Raw genomic sequence first — 26,841 nt, 5'->3', positions numbered from 1 at the left:
TTAGCTAGGGGCACCCATGTTTGTGAACCCCGCTGAGATGCAAAACCTGACTTCCACCCAGCAAATTGTACACACAAATCCTACTCATTCAAAATCAGTGGCTCATACACACCAGATGATTGGCTCATCACATCCAACGGCCAATCTCCGCGGGATCATCCCTCCCTTCGGACCCATCGCATGCACGCGCGCGTTCTAACCCAACCGCTTCTCGCGCAAGCCCTTTCAAAAAAAAATCAGACGGACGCAACTCTTCCTCTTCCTGTCATCGCCGGCCCTAGCCGTCGCCTCGCCGCCGGCGCCACGCCGCCTCCATCACACCAAACGCGCCCACAACTCCTCATCCTCACTAGGACGGATCGCGCCGCTGTGGCCGCCGCCGGTGAAGCCTTCGTCTTCCTCCATCTGCCGAGAACGCCGGCCGGCGCCGTGGCCTCCGCCACAGGTGCCGCCGCATGTGCCGCTTCCGCCGCAGGTGCCTCCTTCCCTCCTTTCTCTTCCACTACTACAGAAACACTAATTTGTATCGGTTGAGAAACCCTTGTTGTCCCGGTTTCCCAACCGAGAACGCCAGGCTGGGACAAAAGGGGGGGTCCTTTTGTCCCGGATCTGACAACCGGGACAAAAGGCTATCTTTTTGTCCCGGTTGGTGTTACCAACCGGGACAAAAGGTCTTTTTTTCATGTTTTCCTTTTCTCAATTTTTTTTCTATTTCAATTATACTTTTGCATTTCAATTAAACTTATATATTGGAATTCAGTGTGTATGATCTTCACTAATATATACATATATATAGATAGTTACTTATATAATATTTGTCCTAGATAGTTTTCATATATAAATTAATTCACTTATATATATATATGTATGTATACACATATCTATACATGTGAATTCATTTACATATGAAAATGTCTAAGACCAATATTATATAAATATATATGTATATATATATACACATATATATTATTAGAGGGCTTATATATATAATACATACATACTCATAAATAGAAATTTAATACATACACACACATATATATTTATATAGGTATATTTGTTCTTAATTATATATATACGCGTATATTATCATATTTGTTGCGATTGTCAATATTAGATAGTCCATCATAGTAGAATTCGCCTTTTGGATCGAGGACTTGCTCAACAATAAGTCCGGACAATTGTTCTTGAATCGCCATAATCTTTTCCTCCGGTATGAGTTTATCGTGCATCTCCTCGACCTATGGAAAAAGGGGATAATTAATTTCGACTAATTAAAATACGAGTTCAAATATTAACTAGATTTTTACTTACTTCCTCCTCCCAATCTGTCCAGGCCCTTGGAGGACCTACCAGACCATGGATGTTCTCGCATATATAGTATGCGCATAAATTAGTGCCTTGTTTCTGCCTCATACACTTTAAGAGAGAAGAAATTATCAGGTATTTACAAGAATATATAATAAAACTAATGAATCATGCAACAAATCATCCAAGTGCGTACCGCAAAATCTGTCTTGATCTTCAATTCCTTGTCAAATTTGCCTGAATAATTTTTAGCGAATTGTTTCCAAATCCTGTGCATGATTAGAACAATTATAGTCAAGTAACAAAGTGATTCAAATTATCGGTCATCGACGGAGTAGTAGTAGAATTACTTTTTCATCATGTTAAGAAGATTTTTGTATTGTTCTGGATTTCTCCTCAATGAGTCCATAACCACGAGTAGGCTCTTCTCGGGAATTATGACAATCCGGACCCAGTGTTCACTGCAAGATTATACGAAGGCAATTCTTGGTAGTTAAGGTTTAAACAATTCGATTACAGAATAGAAAGAGTTAGACGGAAGGAATCACTCACGCAAAGTTGTAAGGAAATAATATCATTTTCTTGTTGTGATGAACGCTTATGTACTTGAACAAGTTTTGGTATAGCTCATCGGAAGTGTCGCGTGGAATCCTCCAATTACAAGTAATTGGGTCGATGAAGCCGAGGTGAGAGTATCCCTTTCTCCTGTAAGTTTGTATCTCCATTCTACATGATACCGAATAAATCAAGGGATCAGTATGTTGAGATCATGCAAAACAATACGTAAGGAGAGTAAAATACTTACAGAACCCACAAGCTGACCATAGAGATGTCGAGGTCCTCCTGATGGAATAGTTGGTAAATTTCTTCCCAGTTTATCTATATAATGGCCTCCCCCCATAAGAAATCATCATCTTTAATCTTTGCGCCATGCATGAAGATGCAATCGGCCATCGCACGCATGTAGTGCTGGTGCAGCTTATACATTTGCGTTGGAAGCACGGACACTACTTCGGGGGGTACAAGAGTTTTGCCCAGCTCATACGTCCATTTGACGACCACATCGGCCTTTGGAATATCTTCTCCCCCTGCAATCTGAGCCGTCGTCAGGTTTGATTCTTTCAAAAATGTAACAAAGTCTTGTTGTTGCGTCGTCTGTCCCACTACGAGAGGCTCTATTAATTATTTCTTTTGGGCTCCGAGCTGTGGAACGTCGGACAACGACGACTTTGATTGTCTCTTCTTTTTCTTAGTAGTTTTGATAATTGTGCATTTGTAGTCTGAAGGGGGATCTCTCGGAATGAATTTTCTCTTATTTGCTTCGCACATTCCCTTAAAAAATTTCAAATCTATCGGATTTATCACTTTCTCGGGCTCCGGCTTCGGCTTCGGCTTGAAGTGCTCTTTAACTCTTTCTTGAGTTATCCGATCGCATTCTTCAAGGCTCATGTCCCAGGGTTTAATAGGAGCCTCCTTGGTTTTCTTCTCCTTTTCCTTCTTCTTTGGAGGCTCCTTAGCTGGTGCAGCTACCTTCTTTGCCGGCGGCTATTTCTGCTTCTTTGCCGGCGGCGGAGGTGGTGACCATGGAGGCGAAGGTGACGCTTGAGTGTTCATCGGCGCATGAGATGATGGTGATGGAGAATGTGCCGGTGAACCTTGCCGAGACAGTGCTGCCCTTGGGGAGTTTTGCGGAGATGCCGGCCTTGGAGAGGCATGCTGAGATGCTGGTCTTGGTGTTTGATCATCCGACTTTAGGACAATGTAGCGCTTATCCCATAGGATGTAGTCATGAATGGCTTCTGCTAGTGTCCTCTCCCCATCGCCTCCAGGAATATCAAGCTCGAGCGTCTCCCAACCCTGGCACACTTGCTCCACGCCAACTCTTGTGTATCCTGGCAGAATTTGCTGCCTATGGTACACGTCGCCTGGTTGGGTTGGCATGGCGGTACCGTACGCAACAGTGAATATTAAGTTCTTAATGGCAGTCTGCAGGTCACAAGGTGTCCGCTGGGTGATCTCATCCACTGGAAATCGCTGCGGGGCCGTCGCTTCAACTGCTGCCTGGATCCCCATTGGCTCGATGACGGCGACGTCTGTGGAAGCGCAGCTGCTTTTCCGCTGAGACAGATGATCAACTGCGACATTAGGCTCTGGAGGCACCGTTTGCGCTTGCTGTTGCTGGCTCATTGCTATGGCCACTTGGCATTGAACATCTTCCTCCAGTCTTTGATTGTGTGACATGAGCCGTTTCTCTAGCCTTCGCAAGTGCTCCCGCTCATCATTCTTTCTTCTCTGCCGGCTTCTATATGATTCAATGTAATCCCTGAACCCATACTTCCACGGAACCACGCCTTTGCCTCTTGTGTGGCCCGGATGCTCTGGATTTCCAAGGGCGTAAGTCAGCTCGTCCCTCTCTCTATCCGGCTGGAATGTTCCCTCGGCCGCTGCTTGTATGACCTCCAGTAGTCTCTAGGCTGCTCGCTGGATGTTTGGCCCATAGATGCAGTCACCAGTCAATGGGTCCAAGCTTCCCCCGTGACCATAAAACCCGATCCTTGACCTTTCAGGCCAGTTCATGGTCATAGGTTGGATGCCTCTGTCAAGCAGATCTTGCTCCATCTTCTCCCATTTGGGTATTGCAAGCTTGTAGCCTCCTTGGCCTAGAGTGTGATGGTACACTTTCTTCGAGGCATTGTCTTTGGCCTTCTGCACCTTCTGAAGCCCAAGCTCTGAAGACTTGTATTCCACAAATGCATTCCAGTGACCCCTGAGCTTTTCGAGCTCGCCGGTAAATACGGGTGTGGTCCCGGTCTTGATATATTTCTTCGTCAAAATTTTCTTGAATGATTGCAGTTGTTCGGCCATCTTACTCAGGGTCCAGCGCTTGCATATCTCTTCGGATTCAGTTGGAACCGTGAAGTTTTTCTTAAGCTCCCGCCAGCACCATTCTTTTTCTCTTTCGGGTACCGCATTCCGTTCCTCGCTTGGATTGGAAGCTTTCCAGAGCCTGAAGCTGATCGGGATATGGTCCTTGACAATACATCCGGATTGTCTTATGAATTTTTTGGCGGCAGCTTCTGGAGCGATCGATTCGCCATCTGGATCAACTTCTGTTATAATGAACCGCCCTTCCAGTTTTTTTGTTGGGCCTCGCTTCGTCTTTTTCTGCTGCGACGATGATCCAGACGGCTATAAAAAGACATTCATAGTATTCATATAGATTCAGATAAAAATATGATTGTCACTACAAATAAGTATAGTTGTGATATGTACATTAGCACTTTGTTCAGCAGCAGCGTCATCCTGAATAGATGGTGGCTCAATTCCATCACCGGACATATTCAAATATATGTCGGTATTGCTGCCATCATCAGCTTGTTGAGGGACATCTCCTTGACCTTCGCCAATCATATTCAACAAGAACTGTTCGTCTTCCGCGTCTGTGTGTCGCGGGTCCATCGTAACTAAAATATGAATACAAATAAAACCCTTAAAAAAATTCTTTAAATAATTCACATCAATATTGACTAAGTAATTCCAAGTATGTCACTAAGTAATTCAATAAAATATTCACTAAGTAATTCCCATATTATGACTATACTGAATAGATCTAGTCACAAGGATTCCAAAAAGTCCTTATTTGCCCTGATCAAGAAGGAGACTATGTTTGGATCGGACTTCGTTTAGCTGGACGTTTCTTTGGATCGTCGTATGTTTAGATAGACGAGTATTGGATGGGACGACAACGTTTACATGGACGAGGATTGGATCGGCGTACGTTTAGATGGACGAGGATCAAATCGGCGTACGTTTAGCTGGACGAGGATTGGATCGGCGTACGTACACACATACACACATATACATAAACATATACATACACACATATACATACACATTCATATATTTACAAATTAAATATAATTTCACTATACATTAACTCATTAACACAAATTAACACCTAATTTACATCAAATTAAATACCATAATTTACAATTTAAGAAATTCACACAAAAAAATTAACACATTAAACAAATTAAATTTACTAAAATTCATTATCAACTAATTTCATACTACATCAAATTAAATACCCTAATTTACCATTTACAAATTAACACATTAAACAAATTTCATATCCTCAAATTTGTAAATTAACACATTAAACACATTAAACAAATTAACACCTAATTTACATCAAATTATGGTTTTAATTTGCACAAAATTCACTAAAATTTGGTCATAAATCACTAAAATTTGGTCCTAATTCACAAAAAATGTAGGGTTTGCGGGCGGGGTGGCGGCGGCCCACAGCCGACGTGCTCACGTACGGCGGCGAGGTAGCGGCGGCGCACAGGCGCGGCGACGGCTGGGCTCGGCGGCGGCGCACGGGCGAGACGGAGGTCGGGGACGACGAGGCCGCGCAGCGCGTCGATCCTCTGGGCGCGGCGCTCAGGGAGGCGGTCCTCTGGGCGGGGAAGTCCTCCGGGCGGCGCTCGGGGAGGACGACGGCGGCGCACTGGGCGGGGAAGTCCTCCGGGCGGCGCTTGGGGAGGACGACGGCAGCACACTGGGCGGGAACGTCCTCCGGGCGGTGGGCGGGGACAAGACGCGGCGGCGGTCTCGGGGCCTTGGCGGGGCACCGCGGGGCGGCGGCGCGGAGCTCTCGGGGCGGCGGTGCGGAGCTCTCGGTCGGGGCGGCGTGTAGCTCGGGACGATGGCGGCGAGGAGGATCGACAGTGCAGAAGTGGCTAAGTGTTGGAAAAGGGGGCGAGGGGAAGAAATATATGGGGGGCCTTTTGTCCCGGGTCGTGGCTCCACCCGGGACAAAAGGTATTTTTGGGCGGGCCTGGAAAATTCCTAGCCCGCGGCCCATATTTAGTCCTGGGTGGATCTACCACCCGGGACAAAAGGGGCCTGTTTTCCCTCATTCCCAACAAATCTTATGTTTGTTTTTGTTAGTTTTTACTTCTCTTTTAAAATAGGCTTTCATTTGTTAATTCATTTAATAAATTTTGATTCCAAAAATTATGGAACAAAATTTCTTATCTCTATATAAACTTGATACACGCTACAAAAATAATTAATTTTCATTCAAGTGATTGGGTCAACGAAATATCTAACTTTTTTGAAATCATATTTGTTATTTTGACCATGCAAAAATATATTAGGTGAACAAATTTTTTCAAACTATTGCTTTTCGACAGAAAGTGGATTCTATCACGATATTAACATTTAAAAAGTGAATTTTACATAAAATTAAGTAATTTCATGATATTAATGAGTAGTGTGTGAGTTTGAGAGATAGTGTGTGTGTTAGTGAGATTGTGTGTGTTAGTGAGAGAGTATAGTGTGTTAATGTGAATGTAATTTCATGAAATAAATAAAATTAGTTCAGTAATCCATTATGGAATGAAAATTATAATTGAGTCTGGTAGTTAAGTGAAAAATATAAAAAATGATATATATATATATATAACACATAAAGTATAATTGTACAGTACATATATAATAAAAGTATTCGAATTGCGATTACGTTTTTATACAATAATATAAAATGATTCAAGTACATGAAGGATTAGCGGTAACAGACTTTCTCTTCACAAATGTCCCTTGATTATGATCATGGCGCAAGTATGGAGCATCATCTTTAACTAGCAGGATGCATGGATCAGCATTTACTTCGAAAGGTGGAATGGCAACAAAATTATTATATTCTTCTGACAAGTCTGTCTTGTCCTTCACTCCAATGATGTTTCTCTTTCCTGATAGAACTATGTGTTGCTTAGGCTCATCCTTTTGCTTGTTTATCCCCTTCTTTGGCTTGCTGGACATATCCTTAATGTAGAAAACCTGAGCGACATCCTGGGCTAGGACAAATGGCTCGTCTCTATACCCAAGGTTGTTGAGATCAACTATTGTCATCCCATACTCATCTTTTGTTACCCCTCCTCCAGATAGGTTAACCCATTAACAACGAAATAGAGGCACCTTGAAATTGGGACCGTAATCCAGCTCCCATATCTCTTCAATGTAGCCGTAATTTGTGTCCTTTTTTCTATTATTGTCCGTGGCATCCATACGAACACCGCTGTTTTGGTTGGTACTCTTTTTATCTTGGGCTATCGTATAAAATGTGTTTCCATTTATCTTGTACCCTTGGTATGTTAAGATATTCCAAGATGGTCCCCTATCCAATAAGAACAGTTGTTCACTTATATCCATGTTATGCATTAGATGCTTCCGCAACCAGCTGCAGAAAGTGTTCATGTGCTCACGTGTAATCCATGCCTCAGACTTTTCCGGGAAATTGGAGAGCAGAATTTTCTTGTGTTCCTCGATATATGGGTCAACCAAGGATGATTGTTGAAGAACCGTATAATGCGCTTTCTTGAACTACACGTGAGCACATAAGATTTCATTCCTAATGTACCCTTTCCAGTTAGTCTCCCCTCATATCGCAATTCAGGGACTCGAATCGGTTTAAGGTCATCAATAAAGTCAACACAAAAGTCAATGACCTCCTCAGTTCCGTAGGCACTGGCGATGCTTCCTTCTGGACGAGCTCGATTACGAACACATTTCTTGAGTACCCCCATGAACCTTTCGAATGGGAACATGTTGTGTAGAAATACTGGTCCGAGGATATCAATATCTTTCACAAGGTGCACAAGAAGATGTGTCATGATATTGAAGAAAGATGGTGGAAATGTCAGCTCAAAGCCAACAAGACATTGCACAACATCGTTTTGCAGCTTTATCAAAATCTCCGGGTCAATTATCTTCTGAGAAACTGCGTTGGGGAAGGCACATATCTTCACGATGGTTAACCGGACGTTATCAGGCAGAATCCCCCGCAGCACAACCGGAAGAAGTTCGGTCATAAGCACATGGCAGTCATGGGACTTGAGATTTGTAAATTTCTTCTCTGCCAAATTTAAGATTCCTTATATATTGGATGAGTATCCAGATGGAACCTTTATACTGCTCCAGCAGTCAAACATGGTTTCTTTCTCTTCCTTGCTAAGAGTATAGCTAGCAGGACTTAAGTATTGTCGTCCATTATCTCGCTGTTGTGGATGTAAGGCATCTCGTTCTTTCATACGTTGCAATTCCTGACATGCTTCTACTGTATCTTTTGTCTTTCCGTACATGAGGGACCGAAATCGGCGACCAGAGGGGGGGGTGAATGGGAACCGATCAAAATTTCTTCTGAAAACGATCAGACGGCCTATATCCCAAAATCACCACAAGTCCTCAAGAGTTCTAGGTGAAGTTTGGAATAACTATGAAAGAGCTAAACCATCACAAAACAAGCCCTAGAACGAGCGAGCGAAAACTCAGAGGCAAACGAGAAAATCAGGAGACCTGGCAGACGCAGACCGGTCAGACCGCTTACACAGACCGGTCGGGCTGGAATTGAAATCCCAGACCGGTCAGACCGGTTTCACCGACCGGTCAGACCGGTTGCTCCCAGACAGCCCGCAAACAAAGCTTCAAATGTTGAATCTCGAGCAAACGAAGTCCAAATCCAACGAAACTTGGAGGATACCTTCACATCTGTCCCGTGAACATATCCCCAAGAGATCTCTCCCAAAACATTAAAGGATCTTAAGAATTCGAGGGAAGATCAAAGTGGATTGGGGTTTTCTCAAGAACACAAAAACTTCAATTCGTGAGAACTTGCGATTCCAGAGGGATTGGCACTAGGCTAGATGCATAGGAATCGTCACAAAGAGTACAACAAAGCACTAATTCAAAGAGTTGTCTCCTCCAAACACAAAAACACACCAAAATAGGAGAATTCGAACCCAAAACGCAAGAGAGGAGGGAGAGGACGAGAACTCAGCACACAAAGGTAATCTCAAATGAATTTCATTCATTAATCTCAGAGGAATTCACCTATACAAAGGCTAGAGCCATCCGCCCATCATCCTACCAACTAATTTGAGAGATTAGCTAAACCCTAACCCTATTTTGCGTTGGAGTCCTTGGCCCTAACCTGGAGCAGGGGCAGGGAGAAGGAAAAACGAAGAAGATACAAAAAGACTCAAGAGACTCACCCAGCCACGAGCTGGTGGGGGTATTTGTACCCACCTGTTGCGGCCAGACCGGTCAGGTCCGCGGTTTTGGAGGGTCCGCGAAACCCGGTTAGATGGCCGGTTTTGTGAAAACAGCCAAAACTCCTCGCGCGGGAAGATTCCCGCCTCCACGCCGTGGCCCCAGACGCTGTTCCCGCCTCGGCCTTCTGACGGCCCTAGACGCCGCCCGACGCCCGTCACCTCCTCGCCCGCAGCGAGGCCCTAGACGCCGTCGACGCCCGTCGCCTCCGCCAGTCCCGAGACCGACGCCCGTGCCTCCACGACTTGGCGTCTTCAACCGCCGTCTGCCTGCTTGGTTTTGTGGCGCAAACCAAGAAACCCTCCTTCCATCGCCGCTTGCGCCCTCGATCCAGGAGTGGACGCCACAGCTATCACCCGGTCTGAGCTCCTCCACGGCAACTCTCCGTCGACACTCGACGCCCGTATACCTGCAATCCAAAGACCAAGCGCACGATCACACCGCACGGTTGACAATTCACTCATCACAGGCATGATAGAGTACTCAACATTCCTCAATCTCCCCCTTGATGAGTGCATTGTCAACACACCACCTGAAACCAGAGAAGTGATAAAATAGAAACAAGAAAGCGAAGAACTCAAGCAAGTGACAAAAAGCTCAGAAAAGCAAATAGTCACTTACTCAAGCAGAGATCGATCCCCTAAGACAAGGGCAACGACTCGACGCAATAGATCAAAAGCCAAAACATGACTCCTCAAAGACAGAGGTAACGCTCGACGCAGTCATGCTGGAAGCGGAGGGAAAACGAGGAAAACAAAGCAGACACTCCCCATGCAAAGAGCAAAGCAGACACTCCCCAAGCAAAGCTTTTCCCTCTCACAAGTGCAACTCTCCCAAAATGATGCACTCTCAAAGACCTGTGCACAACAAGTCTCCCCCTTGTTCGATCACATCTCCCAAAAATTCTCCCCCTTGTTGGCACATGCACACATCAAGCCTAAAATATGCCTAAACCTCCCTCTGAAACTGTGACTCTCCCTGAACAGATGCTATGCAATGAATGTAATGCAGGAGGTGTAAGTGAAAGCATTCAGTGATACAAGGATATGAGCAACATCTAGTCACAAGCACGTGTGCATCCATAAACAAGACCTGCATCTAGCTCAACAGGGTATATCAGATCAGTCTAGAGCTAGGCAAGTTCAGTTTTTGAGAAATAAAAGCATCACCCATGATCTAGCACTAACAAGTAGGGAAAGGAAAGCAGTGCTAATCATACTCATACATGTGAGCCAAACCAGCCAAAGCATGTTGCAAACATTCATTTTTCAATCAAATTATATCAAGCAATTATTAATGCCAGGGGTTGAAAGCTTGTCATGCTTTACTTAGCAACGAGGCCAAGCCTATGCCAAAGACAATCAGAAGCTTAAGACACTCGTTTCAGTCATGTACAGCCTTGCCCGGGTTCTCACAAGTGCAAAGTGAGCCGTCCCGAAAACTCGATCAGTGCGACAAGCAATCCCACCTGGATCTTTTCAATCCATTTCAAGAATAGTTCAAGCAATTTTATCAAATTTAGATCATTTCAAATATGAATTGCTGAACGAAAGGCTACACTAGCATGAATAAGATAGAAAAGCATATCAACACGCCCTAACATGCTAGTAGCCAAGACAGGGTGATCATGTTTTCAGATTTTCAAATCAAAATAGCTTAACTCAGATGATGTCATATACATAGTGGAGCAAGCTATACATGATCAAATTTATCAACTCACACTAGCAGGCACTAGAAGAACATAGCAATGTATACAAGAATGCTAGTGCAAGTGAGGCAATGCAAAATGCAAACATGTACAATGCATATGCACAATGCAACTACCAAACCTAGAAAACGAAGAGAAGCAAATACAACCTACAAAGCTAACCAAAGAAAAGTCAGCGATCAAAAGGGGTAACAAACCCCAAGCTCCCCTCGCAAGCGAGCAAAGGTGTCCTGCTCAAGCGGTTTGGTTAGGATATCTGCGGTTTGCCTCTCTGAAGGGACATGGATCAAGTCTATGTGGCCTCTCTCATGATTGTCTCGCAGGAAATGGAACCGGATATCTATGTGTTTGGTTCTGGAGTGTAGGACTGGGTTCTTTGCAATGCTAATAGCGGACATGTTGTCTACAAAGATGGGAACCCTACCAAAACTCAATCCATAATCCTGCAAGGTTTGTTTCATCCAAAGTATTTGGGAGCAGCAGCTAGCAGCGGCAACATACTCAGCTTCTGTGGAAGAAAGCGCTACGCTAGCCTGCTTGCGAGAGGACCAAGACACCAAAGATGTACCGAGAAATTGACAAGTGCCATATGTCGACTTGCGATCCAACCGACACCCACCGAAATCGGCATCACAAAAAACCACCAAAATCAGAGAAGAATCCGCAGAGTACCAAAGACCAAATTCAGGGGTGAATTTCAGATATCTGAAGATGCGTTTCACCACCTGCCTGTGGGAGGTGCGCGGCGAAGCCTGGTACCGCGCACAGAGGCCGACGCCGAACTGAATGTCCGGCCGCGTCGCCGTCAGTTACAGGAGGGAGTCGATCATGCTCCTGTACTCCTTCTGTTCCACCGCCTCGCCATCCAAGTCCTCATCAAGCGCCGTCGATGTGCTGATCGGAGTCGGCTAAGGAGACAAGTCACTCATGTCAAACTTCCGCAGCAAGTCTCTAGTGTACTTGGCTTGATGGACGAACGTGCCCTGGGAAGTTTGCTTGATCTGCAGCCCTAGGAAGAACTGCAGCTCACCCATCATGCTCATCTCGAACTCCCTGGATATCTGCTCAGAAAACTTGGAGACAAGAGCGTGAGAAGAGCCACCAAAGATAATATCATCCACGTATATCTGAACTAATAGAAAATCAGTGCCAGATCGCATGAGGAACAAAATTTTATCCACACATCCCATTTTAAAACCCTAAGCTAGCAAAAATGTTTTCAGTCTATCATACCAAGCTCTAGGCGCCTGTTTCAAACCGTAAAGAGCTTTCTGAAGTTTATAAACACGGTTTGAAAACTTGGAATTTTCGAAACCAGAGGGTTGTTTCACATAAACCTCTTCTTCGATAAAACCATTTAAGAAGGCAGATTTCACATACATTTGGAAAACTCTAAAACCCTTGAAAGCAGCAAATGCAAGAAAGATTCGAATAGCTTCCAAACAAGCAACAGTGGCAAAAGTCTCCTCAAAATCAATACCCTCTTTTTGGCAAAACCCCTGGGCAACAAGACGAGCCTTATTCCGAACAACCAACCCATCCTCACCCTGCTTGTTTTTGAAAACCCACTTCATTCCGATGGGATTACAAGCCGGTGGAGGCTCGACTAAAACCCAAACTTGGTTTCTTTCAAAATTTTCAATTTCCTCATGCATGGCATTGACCCAATTAGAATCAGAAAGAGCGTGTCCAATATCCTTGGGCTCAAAAGAGACAACAAATGCTGAATGAGCAAAGCCAGCGATACTTGTTACCTTGGACCTGGTGACTCGCTCGTTGAGATCACCTAGCATCTGTTGAGGTGGATGACGACGCTGAATGTGTCGTAGTGGTTTCCGCGTCGAAGTCGCCCCCTCCTCAACCAAATCTAGTGTCTCCTCAGGTGCAACTGGTGAAGCCTGAGTCACCTGCTCGATCGGCCCCCGGGAAGTAGACATAGTCGGGTCGGGGCCGTCGTCATCGTCCGAGCTCATGGCAGAGATGGCTGGGTCCACAGCACATGTGGTAGCCTCAGCGTCGCCCTCCGCAGCTTCTTCCTCCTCATCTTCAAAGATGGAGGTGCCGAGCTCATCATCTCCTGCAACTTCAAAGACAGAAGAATTGCACGGTGCAGTCTCGTCGAAAGTGACCTCACAAGTCTCTCTGACGATGTTAGTATCAATAATCAGCACACGGTAAGCTCTGGAGTGAGAAGCATAACCGAGAAAAATATTGTCAAACGAGCGAGACTCAAACTTATCAAGATTTCCATCTTTCAGCACAAAGCACCGGCAACCGAAAACTCTGAGATGGTCAACATGGGGCTGGCGTCCAGATCGCAACTCATAAGAGGTCCTGTGCATGAAAGCACACAAGAAAATACGGTTGGACACGTAACAAACGGTACTAACCGCCTCAGCCCAGTATTTGCGAGGAGTCCTATGCTCATCGAGCATCGTCCTCGCCATCTCAACCAGAGTCCGATTCTTCCGCTCTACAACTCCATTCTGCTGTGGAGTGTAAGGAGAAGAATACTGGTGTTCAAGCCCTTGATCACTGCAAAAGGTGTCAAAACAAGCATTTTTGAATTCTGTGCCATTATCACTGCGAATCGCTCGCATGGCCTGGGGTAGCTCATTTTTCAACCTCAAGATCAAGTCTCGAACAAACTTGAAAGCCTCATCCTTGGTTCTCATGAAAAGACTCAAGAATAGCGAGAGAAGTCGTCCATGATCACAAGAACGTACCACTTCCCACCAATAGATATCACCCGAGAAGGACCTACTGTGTCCATATGTAGCAACTCTCCAAGCCTCCAACCTGCACATCAGAAGTGAGACAAAGGGTGAGCAAATGTCTCAACACTGGGTTTAGCAAAGTGAGAAGCAAACCAGTGTCGAGCCATTTGCTCTACAGAAGGGTTAGCAAAACCAGGCAAAACGTATCCCCCGTCCCGTCTACCGCGTGACTAACGAACACCACCGCGAGGAAAGCGTGGAGCATCGAAACCTCCTCCAAAGCCTCGGTCCCGTGGTCCATAGCCGTACTGAAAATGACCAGGAGCACGACCGGCAAAGCGACCACCCGCTGGAGCACGGTAACCACCACCGTCTCCCTGACCTCCACCTACACGACGCGCCCTAGCATCTTGCCTTCCACCACGCCGAGGAGGACCATGCACCCGAGCAGAGTACATGTCCGTGTTCCGTCTCTCCTGCTCACGCCTCATAGCTCGCTTCCTTCTGAAGCAAAACTCCTCCAGGTGACCTTCTCTGTCACAGAACTCACAGTGGTACCTCACCTCACGCTTGGGAGGTGGAGGCCTAGCCTGCGGACGTGGAGAAGCAGCCCTCTTCTTCCGGCCAACCTGAGCTGCGGCAGCAGTTAGAGTGTCGAGGGGATTCCTCAGCTCATTGGGCTTTGGAACCCAAACCTGCTTCTGTGGAGGTGCTTTTGATGGTTCTTTCAGCACACCATCCATGGGGTCAACAAGCGAAGGCTGCGTGCTCGAACTAGCAGTGTTTAGGGCACTCTGAACTCCAGCAGCCTTGCCGATCTTACCATACAATCTGTCAAAGTCTGACTTCGTGTAGGTGTAACCGACCCCAAAACCATCACCACGCTTGAACTGCTTGATCATCATGCCCAATTGCGGCTCACTAGCAGAAACCCAACTAAGAATCGCCCTAAGATAGGTATTCTCATTCTCCAAGTAGGCTTTCTCTACCGCAAGACTATCCAAATCAGAGATCAAACCAGGGCAAACAGAGCAGTCAATAGGTGGGCTAGACTCCACAACCTTAGTCTTCCCTAAAGACTTAACCAAGGCGTTCTTCTCATCTAGCTCCGACCTAAGCGTGGGACAAAACTTACAGGCACCAAGTAGAACAGGCATAGACCTAAGCTCCTCTAGTTCACACACAACAGTAGCAAACTTTGACTGCAAAGAAGCTAGATCAGCCTTAAGGATAGGACACTCATCACATTCAAGCACATCACTAACAATGGGAGCGTCCTTAACCAGTTCAAGTTCATGCTTCGCCTTAGCGAGCTCATGAGACACGTCAAAAAGCGAAGTCTTAGCAACATCTAAGTTCGCAATGTTCTCATCATGCTTAACACGGAGAGCAACAAGATCGTTCATGTGAGATATGCAGCCAGCACACTCATCCTCACTAGATTTTTCCCTAGCACAAGCCAGCTCAGCCCTAAGCTTTCTACGCTCTCTAGCTGCTTCCTTAAGCAGCCTTTTCTGGTTGTCGAGAGCGGCGTACAACTCCCTAACCTCTATATCTAGCATGTCGATCGTGGAGTTTACCTCTGAATCACTCTCGGATCCAGGAGAAGAGTCAGCGTGCGTCGGTGTAGCATGTCCACCTGAAGACGCACGAGCACCATCGGCTTCGCCCGCCATGGTGCAGAATCCCTTGCGCCAACCGGCCACCAAGCGCAGGCCGATGAAGCCGGTGACTTCCTTGTCCCGCTTCTTCTTCTTCTTGTCGTCGTCGTCAAAGGTCGGTGAAGAAGAGCGGTCGGTGTCGGAGCTCTTGTCGAGGTCGCTGAGCTGCGCCAGGAAGGCCTTCTCCCGCTTCTTGGCCTTGTACTGGAAGCGCTTCTTGAGCGACTCCTTGTCGAAGTGTCCTCCCCGGTCACAACTGCGGTGCTTGTGGCGCCGACGCTCCTTGTTGGAGCCTCCCTCGTCGCGGTCGCGGTGGCGGTAGTAGTCGAAGTGGTTGTTCTGGCCACCGCTGGACTTCTTGGGGCAATCGGCGATGAAGTGGTTCAAATCGCCACAGTTGTAGCACCCGGGGTTCTTCTTCCTTTGCCTGTTGTGGTAGACGCGCTGGAACTTGCTGATGAGGAGGCACAAGTCCTCGTCACCCAGCGTCTCCAGCTGCTCATCTGTGATAGAAGGCAAAGAGGCAAGAGAAAAACCAAGAGCAGAGTTAGCGTTAGAGCTCGATCCACCTGGGCCAGTCACAAGAGCGATGCTCTTGGAAGGAGGGGCACCATTGAGCTTGGCTCGTGTCTGGTTATCCACCTCCGTGGCCTTGAGCTTGCTGAAAAACTCGTTCACGGTCAGAGTCTCATAGCCAGCAGACTCAATGATCGTGTTCACCTTGAGATCCCACACAGAGCGGTCAAGTGCGTAGAGCAGCTTGAGGGCCTTCTCATGCTCTATGTACTCAAGGGCATCAGCAGATCTGTTCGTATTGACTTTGTTCACAATCGATTGAAACCGACTGAACATGTCACCAATGCTCTCACCCGGCCCCTGTGTGAAGTTCTCGTATTCACGCCGGTGAGTCTCGAACAGTCTGGCCTTCACCTGAGGTGTGCCCTCGTGGTAGTTCTCAAGGCACGTCCAAACTTTGTGGGCTTCCTGAAAATCCTGGACGCGTGAGAACTCCGCACGAGAAACGCCAGCGAACAAGGCATTGACAGCCTTGGCGTTAGCCTCGTGCTTGGACACCTGAAGTGGTGTGGTCCGAACGGCAAGCACCTCGTAAGCCTGGTTCTTGGTGATCTCCCAAACCTCGGCTCCCATGCTCTGCAAGAAGGCTCGCATACGCACCTTCCAATAAGCATAGTCCTCGCCGGCAAACACAGGGATCTTACCAAGACTCGCCATGGTCGCCAAGTGGTTTTCGAACCGGTTAAGGTACTGAAAACCTCAACCAAGCTCTGAGACCAATTGAGGGACCGAAACCGGCGACCAGAGGAGGGGTGAATGGGAGCCGATCAAAATTTCTTCTGAAAACGATCCGTCGGCCTATATCCCAAAATCACCACAAGTCCTCAAGAGTTCTAGGTGAAGTTTGGAATAGCTATGAAAGAGCTAAACCATCACAAACAAGCCCTAGAACGAGAGAGCGAAAACTTAGAGGCAAACGAGAAAATCAGCAGACCTGGCAGACGCAGACCGGTCAGAACGCTTACACAGACCGGTCAGACCGGTCGGGCTGGAATTGAAATCCCAGACCGGTCAGACTGGTTTCACCGACCGGTCAGACCGGTTGCTCCCAGACAACCCGCAAACAAAGCTTCAAATGTTGAATCTCGAGCAAACGAAGTCCAAATCCAACGAAACTTTGAGGATACCTTCACATCTGTCCCGTGAACATATCCCCAAGAGATCTCTCCCAAAAGATTAAAGGATCTTGAGAATTCGAGGGAAGACCAAAGTGGATTGGGGTTTTCTCAAGAACACAAAAACTCCAATTCATGAGAACTTGCGATTCCAGAGGGATTGGCACTAAGCTAGATGCATAGGAATCGTCAGAAAGAGTACAACAAAGCATGAATTCAAAGGGTTGTCTCCTCCAAACACAAAACACACCAAAAGAGGAGAATTCGAACCCAAAACGCAAGAGAGGAGGGAGAGGACGAGAACTCAGCACACAAAGGTGAATCTCAAACGAATTTCATTTATTAATCTCAGAGGAATTCACCTATACAAAGGCTAGAGCCATCCGCCCATCATCCTACCAACTAATTTGAGAGATTAGCTAAACCCTAACCTTCTTTTGCGTTGGAGTCCTTGGCCCTAACCTGGAGCAGGGGCAGGGAGAAGGAAAAACGAAGAAGATACAAAAAGACTCAAGAGACTCACCCAGCCACGGGCTGGTGGGGGTATTTATACCCAGCTGCTGCGGCCAGACCGATCGGGTCTTCAGCAGCCCTGTACACGTCCTCAATCAACGGTGCAGTTTCTTTCTTCGACTCAAAGTCTTCCCTGTGATGCCTCCACGTTGACGAAGATCCGGTCTGCGGTTTTGGAGGGTCCGCGAAACCCGGGTAGATGGCCAGTTTTGAGAAAACCGCCAAAACTCCTCGCGGGGGAAGATTCCCGCCTCCACGCCATGGCCCTAGACGTCATTCCCGCCTCGGCCTTCTGACGGCCCTAGACGCCGCCCGACGCCCGTCACCTCCTCGCTCGCAGCGAGGCCCTAGACGCCGTCGACGCCCGTCGCCTCCGCCAGTCCCGAGACCGACGCCCGTGCCTCCACGACTTGGCGTCTTCAACCGTCGTCCGCCTGCTTGGTTTTGTGGCGCAAACCAAGAAACCCGCCTTCCATCGCCGCTTGCGCCCTCAATCTAGGAGTGGACGCCACAGCTATCGCCCGGCTTGAGCTCCTCCACGACAACTCTCCGTCGACAGTCGACGCCCGTGTACCTGCAATCCAAAGACCAAGCGCACGATCACACCACACGGTTGACAATTCACTCATCACAGGCAGGATAGAGTACTCAACATTCCTCAGTACACTCCCAAGAATGCTATCAGGTTGACGCAAAAATTCTTCGTGAGGTGCATCACATCAATTGCATGACGAACATCTAAGACTTCCCAATATGGTAGCTCCCAAAATATAGATTTCTTCTTCCACATGGGCGCCATTGCGTTTTTGTTCGGAACAGGTTGGCTACCAGATCCCTTTCCAAAAATAACTTCTAGATTTTTTACTATGTTGAAGACGTCTTTACCACTACGGTGCATCGGTTTTGTTCGGTGGTCCGCTTGGCCTTTGAAATGCTTGCCCTTCTTTCATATCGCATGCCTGATGGGAAGAAACTGACGATGATCCATGTATACAACCTTCTTATAGTGAGTCAACCATATATTATCGGTATCATCTAAACAGTGTGTGCATGCTTTGTATCCCTTGTTCGAATATCCTGACAAGTTAGTAAGAGCAGGCCAGTCATTGATCGTTACGAACAGCAATGCTCGTAGGTTGAAGTTTTCCTGTTTGTATTCATCCCACATCCGTACACCTTCATCGCCCCAGAGCAATAAGAGTTCTTCAACCAATGGGTTTAGGTACACATCAATGTCATTTCTGGGCTGCTTTGAACCCGGGATAAGCACTGGCATCATGATGAACTTTCGTTTCATGCAGAGCCATGGTGGAAGATTGTACATACAAAGAGTCACAGGTCAAGTGCTATGACCACTGTTCATCTCACCAAAAGGATTCATGCCATCCGTACTCAAACTGAACCTTATGTTTCTCGCATCCAAATCAAATTCAGGGTACGTTCTATCTATTTTTCTCCACTGCGACCCATCAGCGGGGTGTCTCAACATCAAGTCTTTCTTGCGTTCCTCTTTGTGCCATCGCATCAACTTAGCATTATCTTTATTTCTAAATAGACGCTTCAAACATGGTATTATAGGCGAATACCACATGACCTTCGCAGGAACTCTCTTCCAGAGAGGCTCCCCCTCGACATCTCCAGGATCATCTTTTGTAATTTTGTAACGCAATGCACTGCATACGGGACATGCATCTAAATTCTCATACTCGCCTCGGTAGAGGATGCAGTCGTTGGGGCATGCATGTATCTTTTGCACTTCCAATCCTAAAGGGCAAACGACTTGTTTGGCTTCATACATTGTGGTATGCAATTTGTTGTCCTTAGGAAACATTTTTTAACAAGTTTGAGTAATTCACCAAATCCCTTGTCGGATATACCATTTGTCGCCTTTCATTGCAGCAACTCAAAAGTGGTGCCAAGTTTCTTCAATCCATTTTGACAATCTGGGTACAATAACTTACGGTGCTCCTCTAAAAACTTCTGGAACTTCAACCACTCCGTTTCACTCTCACAGTCTGCCTGCACATTGTGCAATGGCTGCCCCAAATCGTCGCTGGGATCATTTTCTGCTACATCTACTTCGGGCTCTTCCATGGGAATATCGTCATCGAATGCACCGATTCCAGCATTCCCGGGAAAGTGGTCATCAAAATCTTCTTCTTCATTGTCTTCCATGGTAACCCCCTGTTCTCCGTGCTTCGTCCAACAAACATACTTCTCCATGAAACCATTTGCGAAAATGTGGCTATGTAAGATTTTTGAAGATGAGTAATCCTTGTTATTGTTGCAATGCACACATGGGCAGCACATAAAACTATTCTGCTTGTTTGTCTCAGCCATAGACAAAAAAATGCAGGCTATCAATGAATTCTTTCGAACGTCGGTCAGCATTGTACATCCATTGCCGTTCCATCTGCATTTTAAATAAATCGATTTGAATTCTTTACACGGATCGAATAAATAAAATATATCAAACCTAAATTAAACTAAATGTAACATAACATGAATAATTAAAAGATCTGCAATATCCATCATACATCTTGATTAATTAAAAGGAGTACTTAATCCATTACAGAACATAACAAAGGAGTACTATACATGAAACTTAAAAATTCGGACAACAACACATAGGTTTTCAACCGTCTTTGCGTTGGAACGCAGAATGCTCTATCGGATTTCTTGCTGGCGCAGAAGAAGATGGCGGAACTGAAACCTCCGAGTTTGGTGGTGACGAATCGTAACGCCGCAATAAATCCTCAAGATCAAATGGAGGTTCCTCGCCCCTTGCCATGCATTCTCTATATTCTTTTTCCAAATAACGGAGCGCTGCCCTATGAAAAGCACTAGGTTTTTTGGACCGACGACCTACTCGAGTTGTACCCTTCTCTCCAGAAGGACAACGATCACCCCCACCGGCACCACTCCCTCCGGCTGCTGAAGCCATATTTTATTGAAAAATACCTTTATTTTCCACAAAATTATAAATTCTTACCATTACAATACAAATATTATTTACTATTACAATTATAATGATCAGATTAATAACTCTTGCAAATAACAATGAAATTATATAAAAAAGACGAAATGTATCATTAATTGAAAGAAATTTCTAATTAATTGAAAGAAATCTCTATAACTTCTAATTACTTTGACACCCTTCAGTTCTAGGAGTACACTCTTTTCAATATCCAGAAAACCTCTAGAAGAAAAAAAATCTATATTTCTGAAAATGTATATGTCAGTAACCTCAACCCTGCGGTGATGACACTGCCTTTCGGGGGGACACGGTGCGGTACAAGGATGTCACCAATCGGCCAGTCGCAGCACCAACATTTACGATTAATAGGCACAGCACTTGGCACAGGCATCGTGCTCGTTGATATGCTCTCAGTACAACATCGGTCATGCTGACTGCGTCAAATGCTGTCTTCTTATCAATCGGAAGTGCTGGTGATGCGACCAACCGATTTGCGACGTCCTTACAGCGCATCGTGTATCCCCGAAAGGTAGTGCCATCACTGTTGGATGGAGATTAACGACGTATACTTGTTTCGAAATAAAGATTTTTTTAGCTTCTAGATGGTTTCAATGTGAGCCTGAATAAATACATCACTAGAATGTCAAAATAATCCATTTATAATACAAAAAATTCTAATATACTCATTTCATTAATTCATTCATGAATACAAAAATCAATTATCCACAATATGGTCATATATACAAGTACATCACATGAAGTGTCTACACTCATTCTAAAAATTTCTGCTATCCACATACTCATCTAAATCTAAAAGAAAATCACACCTACACATGCAATCTAAATGTCCAAGAAATGAGCTAGCTACACATGTTCTCTATTTATAAGGCATGAAATGAGCTATACAAGCCAATGAAGAAGAGAAAAACAACCCCCAAACCTTTAGCGCTGATGGATGGACGGGGAATCAAAGATCTTCACAAATGTGGTGAAGAAATGAGCAAGAACTCCTCTCTCCCGAGCCAAAAATAGCAAGAACAAGTGAGCTGAATGACTCGGGCGGGGGAGAGGGAAGGGGATAAGGGGGCCAAGGAGTTTATCCCGGTTAGGGTTGAAAATGGGACGGGAAAATCCCGTCCCGACCGGCTCCGTTTACCGTGTAAACCGACCGTAAACCGTTTCCGCGAAAAAATGGGAAAATGGGAAAACAAAACGGGAAAACGGGCGGGAACGGGAACGGGAACGGGAACGGGAACGGTTGGGGTGTTTTCCCCACCGTTTTCACGGTTCCCATTTTCAGACGGGAAAATTCCCGCGGGAATTCCCGTATTTGTCGTAGTCGGCTGTGTTACTTGTGTTGGAAACGTGAATTGTTGTTTGCATGTGTTCCAACGTGAATTGTGAATTCGTGATTCACTTTACCTGTGTTTCTTAGTTATACGAGTCTTGTTTCCATGTTATTTATGCATAGTTGTAATTATTTTATCGAGTTAAATGTTTGAAGTGGTTGTATGTATTTTCCCGTTTTGAGTTATCGATTCCCGATCGTAATCGGCATGCTCCCGACCGATTGATTCCGTTCCCGATATCCCGTAATACCGATTTCGTTTTCCCGTCCGATTTTCCCGTTCCCGTTTCCGTTCCCGACAAAAAAATATAGTTGCGGGAACGGTTGAGGGGTTTTCCCGACCGTTCCCGACCGTTTTCATCCCTAATCTCGGTTGGTGGAACAAGTGAGCTGAATGACTTGGGCGGGGGGAGAGGGAAGGGGATAAGGGGGCCAAGGAGTTTATCCCGGTTGGTGGCTCCAACTGGCACAAAAGGCTACGCGGGCCTTTTGTCCCGATTGGAACCACCAACCGGGATAAAAGACCCCTTTTGTCTTGGTTGGTGTTTCCAACTGGGACAAAAAGCCCCTGTCCCCCGCTGGTCCGACTAGTCGTTGGACTCGGGACAAAAACCACCTATTATCCCGGCCCAAAGGCTGCCGGGACAAATATGGCCTGGAACAAAGGTCTGCTCTGTAGTATTAGTAGTGTTCCCCAGCCTCCATTCCTCAGTCGTCTTTTTTTTTTGCAGTCGTCAGTCGCCGGCCGACGCCTGGGCCAAATCCGGCCGCCCCATCGCCGGATCCGGCCGCCACCTTGCCGGATCTGGTCGGGGCGCTTCTCTCTCGGCTGGCGTCGCGGGGAGCCGGCCTCCTCTCCGCGCCTCCCCTCGCGCCCTCCGCATCCACCGTCGCCGCCGCCTCTCCACACCTCCCCTCACTAGCGACGGCTCCGGCGCAGGAGCACGTGGCGGAGAGGATCCCGGCGGCGGGCGGAACTCGCGGCTCGCGGCGGCCTGCATCTTTCCATGGCCGCCGCACCCTCACCCTCGCCTCTACTATCCTGCTCCCGCTCACCCCTTCGCTCCTCCTCCTCCCGACCCCAAGTGAACCGCGGCGCTCCCTCCACCGCCGCCGCCGCCGCGAGATCTCCGGTTGCTCGCGCCATGGTCGCTGCCTCCGGCCTCGCGCTGCAGCGGGCGGCCGCACCCTGCCCGGCGCGCACGCGCGCTGGCCTCCGCCCCGCCTTCCTCCGATTCGTGCCGCCGGTGGCGCTGCCACCGCAGCAGCTCCGGTGCTGCGCGTCCACAGTCGGAGATGGCGTGGTGTCCGCAGAGGCCTCCAAGCCCCGCCTCCCCAGGTAACTCCGGTGCCTCTGCCCATCTATGAACCCCATTCACGCAATGGTCGGGCTGTCGTGACGCGATTGCGGAAGGTGCCCGCCGGTGGCTGTAGATATTTTTCTGTCCTGCTCTCGTGCAGATGGTGTGATTTTCGTGTTATTCTTATACTCTATACTAGCTGTGCTACAACCGTTTATTTTTGTGGGAATGGTGTGATTGTCACGGGATATACCTATTTTGGCTTTCCCTGTTTTTCCTGCCAAGGTTGAAGGTTGGCACCAACTGCATGAGGTAGCTCTGGGACTTGCTTTTCTGCACGTATGGGTTATATGTCCTTACGATCGAAATCCAGTAGTTCCATGTAGGCTGGGTGTCCCTGCCCATGGTGTCCCTTGATGCTCTGACGGTGTCTGTAGCTTTGACGCCTCGAGTTGATAGTGTTACCGTGTCTCACCACTCACTGGAATTGGCCACGCTGATGTATAAAGTAAAGTTGACGGTAGGCCGTGGTTTCCCTAATTATTGACTGGGATCTGCATGTAGTCAGCTTACTCATTAAATGTCATGGTGATTGTCCCTGGTGGGCTCTTGCGTCTTGATGCCGGTCCAGGACCCTTCTGCGTCGGCCCAGGATAACACACTTCAAGCCCCGGATGCTGCTCAGGCTTGCTCGACCGAGGTGCCACCTGTGGAGGTGCCACCATCGGCCGAGATTGTGGTGTCGGATTTTGAGGAGGCAACCGGCATGGTCGGGGCGTCGGAGGACGGCAATTCCGCGGCCTTGGAGGACTTCATCAGCAAAATCACGATGAATATTCCGCCGCCTCTTGTGGACAAGCCGCCTCGTCGCCGTCGAGTTGACCCTGTTCTCATCGACGCACCTCCTCAGCTGCCTCCGTCTAAGGCATATGGCCTCCGGCGAAGCCATCGCCAAGCCTTGGACCCTCTCTCGGCCGTCAAGCCGGCAAAGCTAGGGGCGGTGCTCCTGATGCGCCGACTCGGTGAGGTTGGCGTGCCTTTGCCCTTGGCGGCTTCGCCAGAGCAAGCGGTGGAGCAACTCTTTCGCGAAGGACCTACGCCGCACCACATGGACGCATTGCAAGACATACTTCCGATGTTGAAGAACATGAGCAAGAGCTCTCCCTCCGTGGGATGGAGCATTGACTGAGGGCTATGCTTAGAGCCAGTCGTTTAGATTGTGCGGGATGTGAGTAGTTCATGTTGGAATTTTTCTTTCGGGTTGTGTTCAGCTGGCTTGCCGGCTTGTGTCCATCTGGAGTCTGTTCCATTTGGGTTGTAACCGAACACTGTACCAATTTCTTCTTCATCTTAATACAATGATACGCTGCGCGCGTATTCGAGAAAAAAAATATCATGGTGATTGTTGCTATATTTTTAGCTGCCACTGTATGGCAATACTTGTGTTGGCCCAACTGTATTGCCAGGATAAATTCTTTTATCTGCACCTTTTAATCATAAAGCCTACAATCTCCACCTGTCAGATGACCTGTATTAGATGAATGAAAAATTGCAGAGTGGTTGTCATGGGCTCAAAGCTCATTGGATGCGGATCGGCGATCCCGACACTTAACATTTCAAATGCTAACCTTTCAAAAATAGTTGAAACGTCAGATGAATGGATTGCGGTTCAAACTGGGATTCGGAATAGGCGAGTACTTTCAGGTAATTATGTTTCTGGCCTCTTTAATTCTCTCAATTAAGAGCAACCAAATTAGGATGGTTGTGTTCCCCAGATTGAATATGTACAGCTTATTATCTTTAAAGCTAACCGAGCAGGTTGGCTATGATTTCATATCATTAATTCATTATTGGAATAATGATGTTGCAATAACTGAGCTATATGTATGTAAATTGTCTTTGGCAACTATGTATAAATAATTGATCTGAGAATGGATAATAATACATTTTTTCACGAAACAATCAGATCTTACTTTATATGGAATCTAGAGTACAATGCTTGTGCCACCATTTAGAGTTTCAGGCAATCTTAGGTATGAAAATTATCTCATTCACTATGCTATGAATCTAGAGTACGAGCAGAGTTTAGTTGTTCTGAAACATGCAAAAAGTAGCTGTTCTTAAGGAGTACTGCACTCCACTATCTTAAATAAACATTTATGCTATGCTAAGCTGCAGTGGCTTAATATGGATTAGTCATTTTTCTTAATATATAGAAACACATGCATTTTTATTGGTTATGCTTGTTGCTGTGCAATTTATCATTTCACTAAAACAGGGGGCTTTTCATTTGGGTCCACAAAAAATTATATCATTCAATATGTTGGGCTGCAGAATAATAAATTTCCAAATTCATGGTGCCAAAATAGCAATCTAAGATTTTTCTCAGTTAATCTGGAGAATTAACATATGTCACTGTGTCCACTTCCACACGGCAGGGAGGACACTCGAGCAGCTCCCGTCCAGGGTCCTCGCCGCCATGCCACGCGGGAAGGGTGAGGACGAGTTGGATGCGGCGTCGACCAAGGTCTGATGCTTACTCCTACTGTTTTTCGTTGAGAGTTGTGACCATGTGCGAGCGGTGGAGCATTGTGTGCAGGCCTTATGAGAAGCTGAATTGGTCCCTATGCGGGGCATGCTTAGGCAATATACTTTGTTTTGGCATTAGGATTTAAGAGTGCAGATTTTGGCTCCAATTCTAAATCACATACAACTTAACACCATTTTATAGCCATGTACAAGGTAACGACATGTAGGCGTTGATAAATTGTATGCCTGGTATATTTGCATAAGAGAAATGTGACAGTTACATCATGTGGTACTATAATAGTCTTCCTATGTAATTCTTATGTTGTGGTTTCTCTCCAATCCAATCAGATTTCCATTATTTCGGACTATAAGTGTGTAATACTCATACTAAATGTTTCCTTACTCCTGCATTTGTTTCCTTACTCTCCAATCCACTTCCCTTTTAGTTTGTTGTAAATCACTTTGATGTGTTACTTAAGAATGAATCGGATTAATTGCACGGGCTTTTAGATGAACTAACGTGGGCGTGGGTGATAAAACGTCAGCTTCTATACAAACAAGCATATTGTGTCCAGTCCAATTATTTGGTCAGGCGAGCATCGGCTTCCATCCAAACACACTCTAAATAAATATGTCCTAAGTTATTTCATATGCTGATTCTCTGTCTCTAAATATACAAGCCCCTAAGTATATGAGTGAGAGTTTACAGATTATTTTGGCTGAAATGTTTCCTTAGCGTTAGCATGAGCATTATTAATCTATTTCATCATACGCTATTAATCTATTTCATCATCCGCTATATGATTAACAAAAATATCATTGAGAAGCAGTTGTTGGCTTCGATCTTCGATTTACTCCAACTGAAGATATGGGATTGTATTAGCCTATCATGTCCTAAACTCCTATGTATGGCCTGGTTTGATGATTCTTGTAAAAACTCCAGTTATGGATAATCGTGGGTGATGTCGATCATGGC

General features: G+C 46.5%; 1 protein-coding gene across 2 annotated transcripts; it reads left to right on the top strand.

The window, feature by feature from the left end:
- The first annotated feature begins 154 nt into the window (after positions 1-154).
- LOC120668487 (WAS/WASL-interacting protein family member 3-like) lies at positions 155-26,841 on the top strand. Of its 2 annotated transcripts, XM_039948221.1 has the most exons (4): positions 229-445; positions 22,767-23,374; positions 24,892-25,040; positions 25,775-26,841. In XM_039948221.1, exons 2-4 carry the CDS (start codon positions 23,043-23,045, stop codon positions 25,867-25,869), a joined length of 576 nt encoding a protein of 191 aa, XP_039804155.1. In that variant the 5' UTR covers positions 229-445; positions 22,767-23,042; the 3' UTR covers positions 25,870-26,841. The 2 variants fall into 2 exon arrangements, with proteins under 2 accessions (XP_039804146.1, XP_039804155.1); XM_039948212.1 differs by lacking the exons at positions 24,892-25,040; positions 25,775-26,841 and adding an exon at positions 23,968-24,747 and having other exon boundaries at positions 155-445.

This window comes from Panicum virgatum, chromosome 2K, assembly GCF_016808335.1.
Source record: "Panicum virgatum strain AP13 chromosome 2K, P.virgatum_v5, whole genome shotgun sequence".
NCBI lineage: Eukaryota > Viridiplantae > Streptophyta > Magnoliopsida > Poales > Poaceae > Panicum > Panicum virgatum.
Note: the sequence above shows the minus strand (reverse complement) of the source record. Positions and strands in the feature narration are given on the sequence as shown.

Excerpts from the sequence above, each read along its gene's own strand:
- LOC120668487 (XM_039948212.1), top strand. The coding sequence starts at position 181 with ATGCACGCGCGCGTTCTAACCCAACCGCTTCTCGCGCAAGCCCTTTCA. Across the intron at positions 446-22,766 it reads CGCCGTGGCCTCCGCCACAG|TCGTCAGTCGCCGGCCGACG; the intron begins GTGCCGCCGCAT and ends TTTTTTTTGCAG. Across the intron at positions 23,375-23,967 it reads TCCAAGCCCCGCCTCCCCAG|GACCCTTCTGCGTCGGCCCA; the intron begins GTAACTCCGGTG and ends ATGCCGGTCCAG.